The sequence below is a fragment of the Oncorhynchus keta genome, chromosome 33, assembly GCF_023373465.1.
Source record: "Oncorhynchus keta strain PuntledgeMale-10-30-2019 chromosome 33, Oket_V2, whole genome shotgun sequence".
Lineage (NCBI taxonomy): Eukaryota > Metazoa > Chordata > Actinopteri > Salmoniformes > Salmonidae > Oncorhynchus > Oncorhynchus keta.
This window is the reverse complement of record NC_068453.1, coordinates 11,539,437-11,552,257: the sequence shown is the minus strand read 5'-3', so window position 1 is coordinate 11,552,257 and position 12,821 is coordinate 11,539,437. Positions and strand designations below refer to the sequence as shown.

The 12,821-nt window shown below is 44.3% G+C and overlaps 1 protein-coding gene across 3 annotated transcripts in view; it reads right to left on the bottom strand.

Annotated features, from left to right (window-relative positions):
• LOC118392343 (ataxin-7-like protein 1) overlaps positions 1-12,821 on the bottom strand; it is a 34,488-nt gene that overhangs the window by 17,552 nt on the left and 4,115 nt on the right. Inside the window, exon 5 of one of the 3 annotated variants that reach the window (XM_035784257.2) lies at positions 10,150-10,253. The exons of the other annotated variants lie outside the window; for them this stretch is intronic. Within the exon in view, the coding sequence (XP_035640150.2) occupies positions 10,150-10,165 (16 nt within the window). The 5' untranslated portion in view covers positions 10,166-10,253. The remainder of the gene's footprint in view (positions 1-10,149; positions 10,254-12,821) is intronic. 3 annotated transcript variants of the gene reach the window in all.

The following is a 12,821-nucleotide window of genomic DNA, read 5'->3' as shown; positions in this document are numbered from 1 at the left end:
AAGGAAACCTGTACACAATACAAATTTTCCAAAAATATGCATCCTCTTCACAACAAGGCACTAAATACTGCAAAACATATGGCAAAGCAATTCACTTTTTGTCCTGAAGACAAAGTTATGTTTGGGGAAAATCACATTACTCACCATTTTTTCAAGCATAGTGGTGGCTGCATAATGTTATGGTTATGCTTGTAATCATTAAGGAGCGAGACGTTTTTCATGATAAAATAAATAAATAAACGGAATGGAGCTAAGCACAGGCAAAATCCTAGAGTAAAACTTGGTTCAGTCTGCTTTCCACCAGACATTGGGAGACAAATGAACCTTTCAGCAGGACAATAACCTAAATCACAAGGCCAAATCTACTATGGAGTTGCTTACCAAGAAACAGTGAAAGGTCCTGAGTGGCCGAGTTACAGTTTTGACTTAAATATGCTTGAAAATCTATGGCAAGACCTGAAAATGTTTGTCAACTTGACAGCGCTTGAAGAATCTTTTAAAGAAAAATTGGTAAATGTTGCACAATCCATGTGTGTAAAGCTCTTAGAGACTCACCCATAAAGACTCACATCTGTAATCGCTGACAAAGGTGATTCTAACATGTATTGAGTCAGGGGGTTGAATACTTATCTAATCAAGATAGCATCATATTTTTTTTATTTTAACAAATGTTCACATTTTTCTTCCACATTGACAGGCTATTTGTTGTAGACAATTAATCCCATTTTAATTAAACTTTGTAACAACAAAATGTGGAAAAAGTCAAGGGGTGTGAATACTTTCTGAAGGCACTGTATCCCTCTCATTATTACCTTAGGCCTACCATATTTGTAGGTTATTTTTTATTTAAAAAACGTAAAATTTTGAGATAGCCTAGAACTCTGTTAGATATATGAATTGCTTGAACATGAACTAGCGCGGTGGGAGAAATCATCCACTATTGGAGAGAGAGAGAGAAAAAAATAAATCACATTTTCTGACTGGACATTTAGCGCCGCTTTGGTGAAACTAGGCCATGTCGTCATTGTTCTCTTTCATTCTGTAAATATAAGGTATTCATTGAAATAGGCTACAGCAAATAGGAATATAGACAGTTTCCTCGGAATGTCACCTTCGCACTGCCCTGCACCACCGGACTCCGCTTCTCTCTTTAAAACGGCCAGTCAAGTTGAAATAGGTTAGGCATCGTCTGTCACATTATGTCATCGTCACCATCGACAATGGCTGTCGATCATCCTCGATAGACGATACTATCATAATATCGCCCAACCCTAGTTACAAGTGCATCCTTAAAAGCTGCCTGGGTTTAAACTCCTTCTCTTTTACAAAAAGTGAATAGCTCAATTGATAGCAAGAGAGTTACACATTGTAGGCCTACTCGATTACCTCCCTAGCAAAGTACATTTGACTTTGAGGCTATAGAAATTCGTAGCTCAGCCTCTGAATATCAGAGGCAAACGGAAGATATTCCCATACGCAAGAGTCTCGTCTTTATCGTGCTTTTTGTGGCTCGTTTCTAGCATCAGAGGAAAGCACTGTTAAAGATCAGTTTTGACTTCTTCAAAATCTTAAACTAAACAAAGGGGTAGGCTTTTTGCAATTTTCTGTAACAAAGTAGGCTATGGTATACCCTCACATAGACCTGCCCCCTTAATGGTTTTAACTTAACATACAAAGTCCTTGACGGACACAGAGGTATTTAAGGAGTGGTGACACAATTGAAGGAATTGTCCGACAAATCTAAACATAGCGTATAATTATCGGCCAAACAGGTAGGCCTACCTCTTATTTCTTAAATAGAAAGAAATAGGCTCTAACACAAAACATTCGTTGTTAGTTAATTAGTGAAATGTTTTTTTTAATTTTTTTTTCAACAATTACTCAAATTAGCGTAATTTCAGCACCATGTGCTTTCCACCTCCGGATTGATTTCACAGCGGCTGCAGCTTCTCATTACAGCAGCTTCTCATTACAGCACCTTCTCATTACAGCACCTTCTCATTACAGCACCTTCTCATTACAGCACCTTCTCATTACAGCACCACAAAGCTGTCATGGAAGTTACTCGACACGGGTGTATTGTGAGGTCAATTATGCTGATGAATAGCCTCATCATAGGCGTTTGGAAAATATCAAGTGTGACGAATAGGAGCCCGGAACAAAGCAAAACAAAAAGTTACCCCCACCCCCCCAGTAATTTTCTAACTGTCCCCTAATGCATAGAAAGACGTAGACAGAATCATCTCCATAAAATGAAAAATAACACCTGGAGCCCTATTTTGCCAGTAAAATATAACGATATCCTAATAAATCCATGACAATCACTAGATTAGGTTGCACATGAAAATCTCTTGAATCATGCATCCCTGCTTGGACATGTTGAATGAAACCGCTTATTTCTTCAATAGTAGTAACCTATTACATGTATTAATAAAGCACTGGGAATTACTTGATACAATTACTATAAAAATATACAGCACCAGTCAAAGGTTTAGACACCTACTCATTCAAGGGTTTTTCTTTGTTTGAAATAACACAAATGGAATCATGTACAAACCAACAACAAAAGTGTTAAAATATACTTTAATTTTATTGACGTTTTCAATGTTTTCCGTGACAGCTTTGCACACTCTTGGCACTCTCAAAACCAGCTTCACCTATGCTGAGCACTTGTTGGCTGCTTTTCCTTCACTCTGCGGTCCAACTCATCCAAAACCATCTAAATTGGGTTGAGGTCTGGGGATTGTGAAGGCCAGGTCATCTGATGCAGCATTCAATCTCTCTCGTTCTTGGTCGAATAGCCCTTACACAGCCTGGAGGTGTGTTGGGTCATTGTCCTGTTGAAAAACAAATGATAGTCCCACTAAGCGTAAACCAGATGGGATGGAGTATTGCTGCAGAATACTGTGGAAGCCATGCTGGTTAAGTGTGCCTTAAATTCTAAATAAATCACAGACAGTGTCACCAGCAAAGCACCACCACACCTCCTCCTCCATGCTTCACGGTAGGAACCACACATGCGGAGATCATCCGTTCACCAACTCTGCATCTCAAAGACATGGCAATTGGAACCCAAAATCTCAAATTTGGACTCATCAGACCAAAAGGACAGATTCCCACCAGTCCAATGTCCATTGCTCAAATTTCTTGGCCCAAGCAAGCCTCTTCTTATTATTGGTGTCCTTTAGTAGTGGTTTCTTTGCAGCAATTCGACCATGAAGGACTGATTCACGTAGTCTCCTCTGAACAGTTGATGTTGAGATGTGTCTGTTACTTGAACTCTGAAGCATTTATTTGGGGTGCAATTTCTGAGGCTGGTAAATCTAATGAACTTATCCTCTGCCACAGAGGTAACTCTGGGGCTTCCTTTCCTGTGGAGGTCCTCATGAGACCCAGTTTCATCATAGCACTTGATGGTTTTTGTGACTGCACTTGAAGAAACTTTCAAAGTTCTTGACATTTTTAGTATTGACTGACCTTCATGTCTTAAAATAATGGACTGTTGTTTCTCTTTGCTTATTTGAGCTGCTGTTGCCATAATATGGACTTGATATTTTGCCAAATAGGGTTAGCTTCTGTATACCACCACTACCTTGTAATAACACAGCTGATTGGCTCAAAAGCGTTAATGAAATAAATACCACAAATTAACTTTTAACATGGCACACCTGTTAATTGAAATGCATTCCAGGTGACTACCTCATGAAGCTGGTTGAGAGAATGCCAAGAGTGTGCAAAGCTGTCATCAAGGCAAATGTTGGATACTTGGAAGAATCTCAAATATAAAATATATTTTGATTTGTTTAACAGCTTTTTTTCCCTATGTATTATTATATTGTTTTGATGTCTTCACTAGTATTCTACAGTGTAGAAAATAGTCCAAAGAAAGAAAAACCCTGGAATGAGTAGGTGTGTACAAACTTTAGACCGGTACTGTAGTCATGGCCAAAAGTTGAGAGAATGACAAATATTAATTTCCACAATGTTTGCTGCTTCAGTGTCTTTAGATATTTGTGTCAGATGTTACTATGGAATACTGAAGTATAATTACAAGCATTTCATACGTGTCAAAGGCTTTTATTGACAATTACATGAAGTTGATGCAAAGAGACAATATTTGCAATGTTAACCCTTTTTTTTCAAGACCTCTGCAGTCTGCCCTGGCATGCTGTCAATTAACTTCTGGGCTACATCCTGACTGATGGCAGCCCATTCTTGCATAATCAATGCTTGGAGTTTGTCATAATTTGTGGGGTTTTGTTTGTCCACCCGTCTCTTGAGGATAGACCACAAGTTCTCAATGGGATTAAGGTCTGGGGAGTTTCCTGGCCATGGACCCAAAATATTGATGTTTTGTTCCCAGAGCCACTTAGTTATCACTTTTGCCTTATGGCAAGGTGCTCCATCATGCTGGAAAAGGCATTGTTCCTCACCAAACTGTTCCTGGATGGTTGGGAGAAGTTGCTCTCGGAGGATGTGTTGGTACCATTCTTTATTCATGGCTGTGTTCTTAGGCAAAATTGTGAGTGAGCCCACTCCGTTGGCTGAGAAGCAACCCCACCCATGAATGGTCTCAGGATGCTTTACTGTTGGCATGACACAGGACTGATGGTAGTGCTCACCTTGTCTTCTCCAGACAAGCTTTTTTCTGGATGCCACAAACAATCGGAAAGGGGATTCATCAGAGAAAACGACAGGTACAGGGATTGGACTGCTGAGGACTATCTGCAGAATATCAGTCTGCCCCTGATTTTTTTCCTGGAGAGAAGTGGCTTCTTTGCTGCCCTTCTTGACACCAGGCCATCCTCCAAAAGTCTTCCCCTCAGTGTGCGTGCAGATGCACTCACACCTGCCTGCTGCCCTTCCTGAGCAAGCTCTGCACTGGTGGTGCCCCGATCCTGCAGCTGAATCAACTTTAGGAGACGGTCCTGGCGCTTGCTGGACTTTCTTGGCCGCCCTGAAGCCTTCTTCACAACAATTGAACCACTCTCCTTGAAGTTCTTGATGATCCGATAAATGGTTGATTTCGGTGCATTCATACTGGCAGCAATATTTGCATTAATTTCATGGCAAAGAGGGACTTTCAAATTAATTGCAATTCATCTGATCACTCGTCATAACATTCTGGAGTACAGTGGAATTTTCACTGTTGCTGGTACTTTGGCCCAGTCCTACATGCAGATCTCCTCTAGAGCAGTGATGTTTCGGGGCTGTTGCTGGGCAACACAGACTTTCAACTCCCTCCAAAGATTTTCTATGGGGTTGAGATCTGGAGACTGGCTTGGCCACTCCAGGACCTTGAAATGCTTCTTACAAAGCCACTCCTTCGTTGCCCGGGAGGTGTGTTTGGAATCATTGTCATGCTGAAAGACCCAGCCACGTTTCATCTTCAATGCCCTTGCTGATGGAAGGAGGTTCTCTCTCAAAATCTCATGATACATGGCCCCATTCATTCTTTCCTTTACACGGATCAGTCGTCCTGGTCCCTTTGCAGAAAAACAGCCCCAAAGCATGATGTTTCCACCCCCATGCTTCACAGTAGGTATGTTGTTCTTTGGATGCAACTCAGCATTCTTTGTCCGCCAAACACGACAAGTTGAGTTTTTTACCAAAAAGTTATATTTTGGTTTCATCTGACATTCTCCCAATCTTCTTCTGGATCATCCAAATGCACTCTAGCAAACTTCAGACGGGCCTGGACATGTACTGGCTTAAGCAGGGGGACACGTCTGGCACTGCAGGATTTGAGTCCCTGGCGGCGTAGTGTGTTACTGATGGTAGGCTTTGTTACTTTGGTCCCAGCTCTCTGCAGGTCATTCACTAGGTCCCCCCGTGTGGTTCTGAGATTTTTGCTCACCGTTCTTGTGATCATTTTGACCCCTCGGGGTGAGGTCTTGCCCCAGATCGAGGGGGATTATCAGTGGTCTTGTATTTCTTCCTTTTCCTAATAATTGCTCCCACAGTTGATTTCTTCAAACCAAGCTGCAGATTCAGTCTTCCCAGCCTGGTGCAGGTCTACAATTTTGTTTCTGGTGTCCTTTGACAGCTATTTGGTCTTGGCCATAGTGGAGTTTGGAGTGTGACTGTTTGAGGTTGTGGACAGGTGCAATTAATACAGGTAACGAGTGGAGGACAGAGGAGCCTCTTGAAGAAGAAGTTACAGGTCTGTGAGAGCCAGCAATCTTGCTTGTTTGTAGGTGACCAAATACTTCTTTTCCACCATAATTTGCAAATAAATTCATTAAAAATCCTACAATGTGATTTTCTGGATTTCTTTTCTCATTTTGTCAAATCAAAATCAAATCAAATCTAATTTTATTTGTCACATACACATGGTTAGCAGATGTTAAATGCGAGTGTAGCGAAATGCTTGTGCTTCTAGTTCCGACAATGCAGTGATAACCAACAAGTAATCTAACTAACAATTCCAAAACTACTGTCTTATACACAGTGTAAGGGGATAAGGAACATGTACATAAGGATATATGAATGAGTGATGGTACAGAGCAGCATACAGTAGATGGTATCGAGTACAGTATATACATATGAGATGAGTGTGTAGACAAAGTAAACAAAGTGGCATAGTTAAAGTGGCTAATGATACATGTGTTACATAAGGATGCAGTCGATGATGTAGAGTACAGTATATACATATGCATATGAGATGAATAATGTAGGGTAAGTAACATTATATAAGGTAGCATTGTTTAAAGTGGCTAGTGATATATTTACATAATTCCCATCAATTCCCATTATTAAAATGGCTGGAGTTGGGTCAGTGTCAATGACAGTGTGTTGGCAGCAGCCACTCAATGTTAGTGGTGGCTGTTTAACAGTCTGATGGCCTTGAGATAGAAGCTGTTTATAAGTCTCTCGGTCCCAGCTTTGATGCACCTGTACTGACCTCGCCTTCTGGATGATAGCGGGGTGAACAGGCAGTGGTTCGGGTGGTTGATGTCCTTGATGATCTTTATGGCCTTCCTGTAACAACGGGTGGTGTAGGTGTCCTGGAGGGCAGGTAGTTTGCCCCCGGTGATGCGTTGTGCAGTCCTCACTACCCTCTGGAGAGCCTTACGGTTGAGGGCGGAGCAGTTGCCGTACCAGGCGGTGATACAGCCCGCCAGGATGCTCTCGATTGTGCATCTGTAGAAGTTTGTGAGTGCTTTTGGTGACAAGCCGAATTTCTTCAGCCTCCTGAGGTTGAATAGGCGCTGCTGCGCCTTCTTCACGACGCTGTCAGTGTGAGTGGACCAATTCAGTTTGTCTGTGATGTGTATGCCGAGGAACTTAAAACTAGCTACCCTCTCCACTACTGTTCCATCGATGTGGATAGGGGGTGTTCCCTCTGCTGTTTCCTGAAGTCCACAATCATCTCCTTAGTTTTGTTGACGTTGAGTGTGAGGTTATTTTCCTGACACCACACTCCGAGGGCCCTCACCTCCTCCCTGTAGGCCGTCTCGTCGTTGTTGGTAATCAAGCCTACCACTGTTGTGTCGTCCGCAAACTTGATGATTGAGTTGGAGGCGTGCGTGGCCACGCAGTCGTGGGTGAACAGGGAGTACAGGAGAGGGCTCAGAACGCACCCTGTGGGGCCCCGTGTTGAGGATCAGCGGGGAGGAGATGTTGTTGCCTACCCTCACCACCTGGGGGCGGCCCGTCAGGAAGTCCAGTACCCAGTTGCACAGGGCGGGGTCGAGACCCAGGGTCTCGAGCTTGATGACGAGCTTGGAGGGTACTATGGTGTTGAATGCCGAGCTGTAGTCGATGAACAGCATTCTCACGTAGGTATTCCTCTTGTCCAGGTGGGTTAGGGCAGTGTGCAGTGTGGTTGAGATTGCATCGTCTGTGGACCTATTTGGGCGGTAAGCAAATTGGAGTGGGTCTAGGGTGTCAGGTAGGGTGGAGGTGATATGGTCCTTGACTAGTCTCTCAAAGCACTTCATGATGACGGAAGTGAGTGCTACGGGGCGGTAGTCGTTTAGCTCAGTTACCTTAGCTTTCTTGGGAACAGGAACAATGGTGGCCCTCTTGAAGCATGTGGGAACAGCAGACTGGTATAGGGATTGATTGAATATGTCCGTAAACACACCGGCCAGCTGGTCTGCGCATGCTCTGAGGGCGCGGCTGGGGATGCCGTCTGGGCCTGCAGCCTTGCGAGGGTTAACACGTTTAAATGTATTATTATATTATATATTATAAATGTCTTACTCACCTCGGCTGCAGTGAAGGAGAGACCGCATGTTTCCGTTGCAGGCCGTGTCAGTGGCACTGTATTGTCCTCAAAGCGGGCAAAAAAGTTATTTAGTCTGCCTGGGAGCAAGACATCCTGGTCCGTGACTGGGCTGGATTTCATCTTGTAGTCCGTGATTGACTGTAGACCCTGCCACATGCCTCTTGTGTCTGAGCCATTGAATTGAGATTCCACTTTGTCTCTGTACTGACGCTTAGCTTGTTTAATAGCCTTGCGGAGGGAATAGCTGCACTGTTTGTATTCAGTCATGTTGCCAGACACCTTGCCCTGATTAAAAGCAGTGGTTCGCGCTTTCAGTTTCACGCGAATGCTGCCATCAATCCACGGTTTCTGGTTAGGGAATGTTTTTATCGTTGCTATGGGAACGACATCTTCGACGCACGTTCTAATGAACTGGAACTCGCACACCGAATCAGCGTATTCGTCAATATTCCCATCTGACGCAATACGAAACATGTCCCAGTCCACGTGATGGAAGCAGTCTTGGAGTGTAGAGTCAGCTTGGTCTGACCAGCGTTGGACAGACCTCAGCGTGGGAGCCTCTTGTTTTAATTTCTGCCTGTAGGCAGGGATCAGCAAAATGGAGTCGTGGTCAGCTTTTCCGAAAGGGGGGCGGGGCAGGGCCTTATATGCGTCGCGGAAGTTAGAGTAACAATGATTTACCACCCCTGGTTGCGCAATCGATATGCTGATAAAATTTAGGGAGTCTTGTTTTCAGATTGGCTTTGTTAAAATCCCCAGCTACAATGAATGCAGCCTCCGGATAAATGTTTTCCAGTTTGCAAAGAGTTAAATAAAGTTCGTTCAGAGCCATCGGTGTGTCTGCTTGGGGGGGGATATATACGGCTGTGATTATAATCGAAGAGAATTCTCTTGGAAGATAATACGGTCTACATTTGATTGTGAGGAATTCTAAATCAGGTGAACAGAAGGATTTGAGTTCCTGTATGTTTCCTTCATCACACCATGTCCCGTTAGTCATGAGGCATACGCCCCCGCCACTCTTCTTACCAGAGAGATGTTTGTTTCTGTCCGCGCGATGCGTGGAGAAACCCGTTGGCTGCACCGCCCTGGATAGCGTCTTCCCAGTAAGCCATGTTTCCGTAAAGCAGAGAACGTTGCAGTCTCTGATGTCCCTCTGGAATGCCACCCTTGCTCGGATTTCATCAACCTTGTTGTCGAGAGACTGGACATTGGCAAGAAGAATACTGGGAAGTGGTGCGCGATGTGCCCTTTTTCGGAGTCTGACCAGAACACCGCCGCGTTTCCCTCTTTTTCGTAGTCGTTTCCTTGGGTCGCTGCAAGCGATCCATTCCGTTGTCCTGTTTGTAAGGCAGAACACAGGATCCGCGTCGCGGAAAACATATTCTTGGTCGTACTGATGGTGAGTTGACGCTGATCTTATATTCAGTAGTTCTTCTCGACTGTATGTAATGAAACCTAAGATGACCTGGGGTACTAATGTAAGAAATAACACGTAAAAAAACAAAAAACTGCATAGTTTCCTAGGAACGCGAAGCGAGGCGGCCATCTCAGTCGGCGCCGGAAGTGTGAGCCTGTCATAGTTGAAGTGTACCTATGATGAAAATTACAGGTCTCTCTCACCTTTTTAAGTGGGAGAACTTGCACAAATGGTGGCTGACTAAATACTTTTTTGCCCCACTGTATATGCAAATTGCCATCATACAAACTGAGGCAGCAGACTTTGTGAAAATTAATATTGGTGTTATTCTCAGAACTTTTGGCCACAACTGTATATTGCGTGACAACGTTTTTTTTATGGGTGCGACAGAATCATGAGCTGGTGCCACCAAGTGAAAAGGTTTGTCTGAAACGCTGGGATCCATATTGCAGTAGAGTAGTAGAGTGCATTGGAGAGGAGAGGAGAGGAGACTTACGGTTCTGGCTATGCATGTCTTTGGGAGGGGAGGGTGAGGAGGAGGAGAAGGGTGGGGAGGTCCTTTACTCTCTCTGCCTCACTGGGACTCTACTCCCCAGACACCTAATCAGGACAGAGGGACATGTCAAAAACACAACACAGCCACACGGGCACTCCCCCCCACACACACACACACACACACACACACCATTAAATGCTTGTTGTAGATCTACTACTCATGCAGACTTTGCACTAAAATTTGTGTGGAAAGCTTGTGAACTGTGCAGTGGGGATACAATAATGCATTATATCACTGTCGGCAAATAAAAATCTTCGTGATTATTCATTTTGGAATCAACATCTTTGTTCTGCCCTGGCAATTTCCTAAATAGACTTGGCCCCGGCAACACAGCCATCCTGCCAACTGTCCTCAGCCAACTATTGTCTGACGGGCTGCATCACCCACACCACAGAATCTGTCTCATTGGTCACAGTTTAGTGACTGACAGTGTGAGGAGCCAATAAGATGACAGTCTGTGGGAATGACAAGGAGATTGCCTTACCCAGCCAATGAGTGCTGAAATACCAACAGCTCGTTAGAACAATACGGATGACTGAGCACACAGATTAAGCAGGCGTCAAGGCCTCTGTGTGTGTGTGTGTGTGTGTGTGTGTGTGAGCGTGTAACTGCGTCCGTCAGGCAGGTGAGTAAATAGGCAAGGTAAAGCAGAGGGGGCAGCTGTATTGGGAGCTAGGATTAAAGTCCACCTCATTCAGATATGTAGTAGTACTAGCAGCAGCAGTTACACAGCAGCCCATCCAGATTGGTTACTTACATCTGTAGTTTAGCGTACATCTAACAATGCACCCAAGTCTATGTCTTGTGCTTCTGCCCTTCCAAGGTACAAGTTACCACATTTCATTAAAAAAATGTATTTAACCTTTATTTAACTAGGCAAGTCAGTGAAGAACAAATTCTTATTTACAATGACGGCCTACAAAAAGGCAAAAGGCCTCCTGCTGGGACTGGGATTAAAATAAATAAATAAATACAATGTAAATATAGGACAAAACACACATCACAACAAGAGAGACAACACTACATAAAGAGAGACCTAAGACAACAACATAGCAAGGCACCTGACATAGATCTAGGGTCAAAATACCCTATCCTAACCTTAAAAACATTATTAAGGGCTTTTAAAACTAGCTGACCCTGTATCAGTGGTTAGGGGCAACAACTACCTAGTCCCTCAAGCCCATTGCCATGACATTGCCAAGCGAGCGAAACGGTGGCTAGCGTGAGAGCCCTGTGAGGCTAGCAACCACAGGAAGTAGGAAGCTCAGCCTCAGCTTCTCAGAGCTCAGCTGGGTTTGTTTACATCCGCACCACCAGCACTAGAGGAAGACACCCACCAGAGAGAGAGGAGAGGAGAGAGAGAGAGAGTAGAGAGAGAAGAGGAGAGACAGAGAGAGACAAAGAGAGAGGAGAGAGAGAGGAGAGAGAGACAAAGAGAGGAGAGGAGAGAGAGAAGAGAGGAGAGAGAGTGAAGCACCAAACCCTTCTGCAACAGCCAATACATTTCATATCGCGACACAGACAACGTAGCACATTACTAAACAACTCTACACAAGTCAGCACTACACTAAACCACACACACAATCACTGCCGCTCCTTCAACACCACACACAACAGCTGCCCACACTGGAACCAAAGCAAGCACACAAACAACTAGCTGCCTCGCCAACACACTGCACTGCAGTGAGTGCCAAACCCACACATCAAAGTCAGGAAACGAAACTAAGCTGAGAGGACAGAGCCTGCAATGAGTTCAATTAATCCAGGACCATACGAGCAGAGTCACCAGACAACAACACACACTATGAATAACAGTCTAGCACACAGACATTCTCAGAATGACACACACCCCACCCCACCAAGCTTTTCCGTTAAACTGCTTAATCAGCCTCCGCCGCCAGCTACAGATGTGTCTGTCTGACTCCTGCAGCCTGGCTGGCAGAAAGAGTATTTCTCCACACACACACACACACACACACACACACACACACACACACACACACACACACACACACACACACACACACACACACACACACACACACACACACACACACACACACACACACACACACACACACACACACACACACACACTGGAGGAGCATAGCTGAAAGGCATTGACCCCTGAGCAGACCTGACCTATTCAGAGCCTGTCAATGAGCAGCTGTTGTGAGAGGAAGCTTTCCTGTTTCCCCTAAGCACAGATCTTAAGTCAGATGTACATGCGTTGTAACAATTTAGTGGTTAGGAAAAAGTCTAGGTCCTGTCTGAGAGGACTGCAGCTGGAGGCAGCAACCTGCAGGGGGCAGGAGAGAGCACTCAAAGTGGGTTGTGTGTGTGTGTGTGTGTGTGTGTTTTGCCTGTCTCTTGGCACAGACAGACTCCTCTCTCTAGGACATGAGCAGCCAGCAGCAGAGAGCAGATGTAAGCGCACTCCGCTCACTGGGGATCAACGAGAACGTAAGCAGACGGACAGACAAGAGCTGGTTTTCAATTATTATGATTATTTTTTAACTTTAACTCTGCATTGTAGGAAAATGACCCGTAAGTAACCATTTCCCTTTTAGTCTACGAAGCATGTGACAAATAAAATGTTATTTTGATTTGGT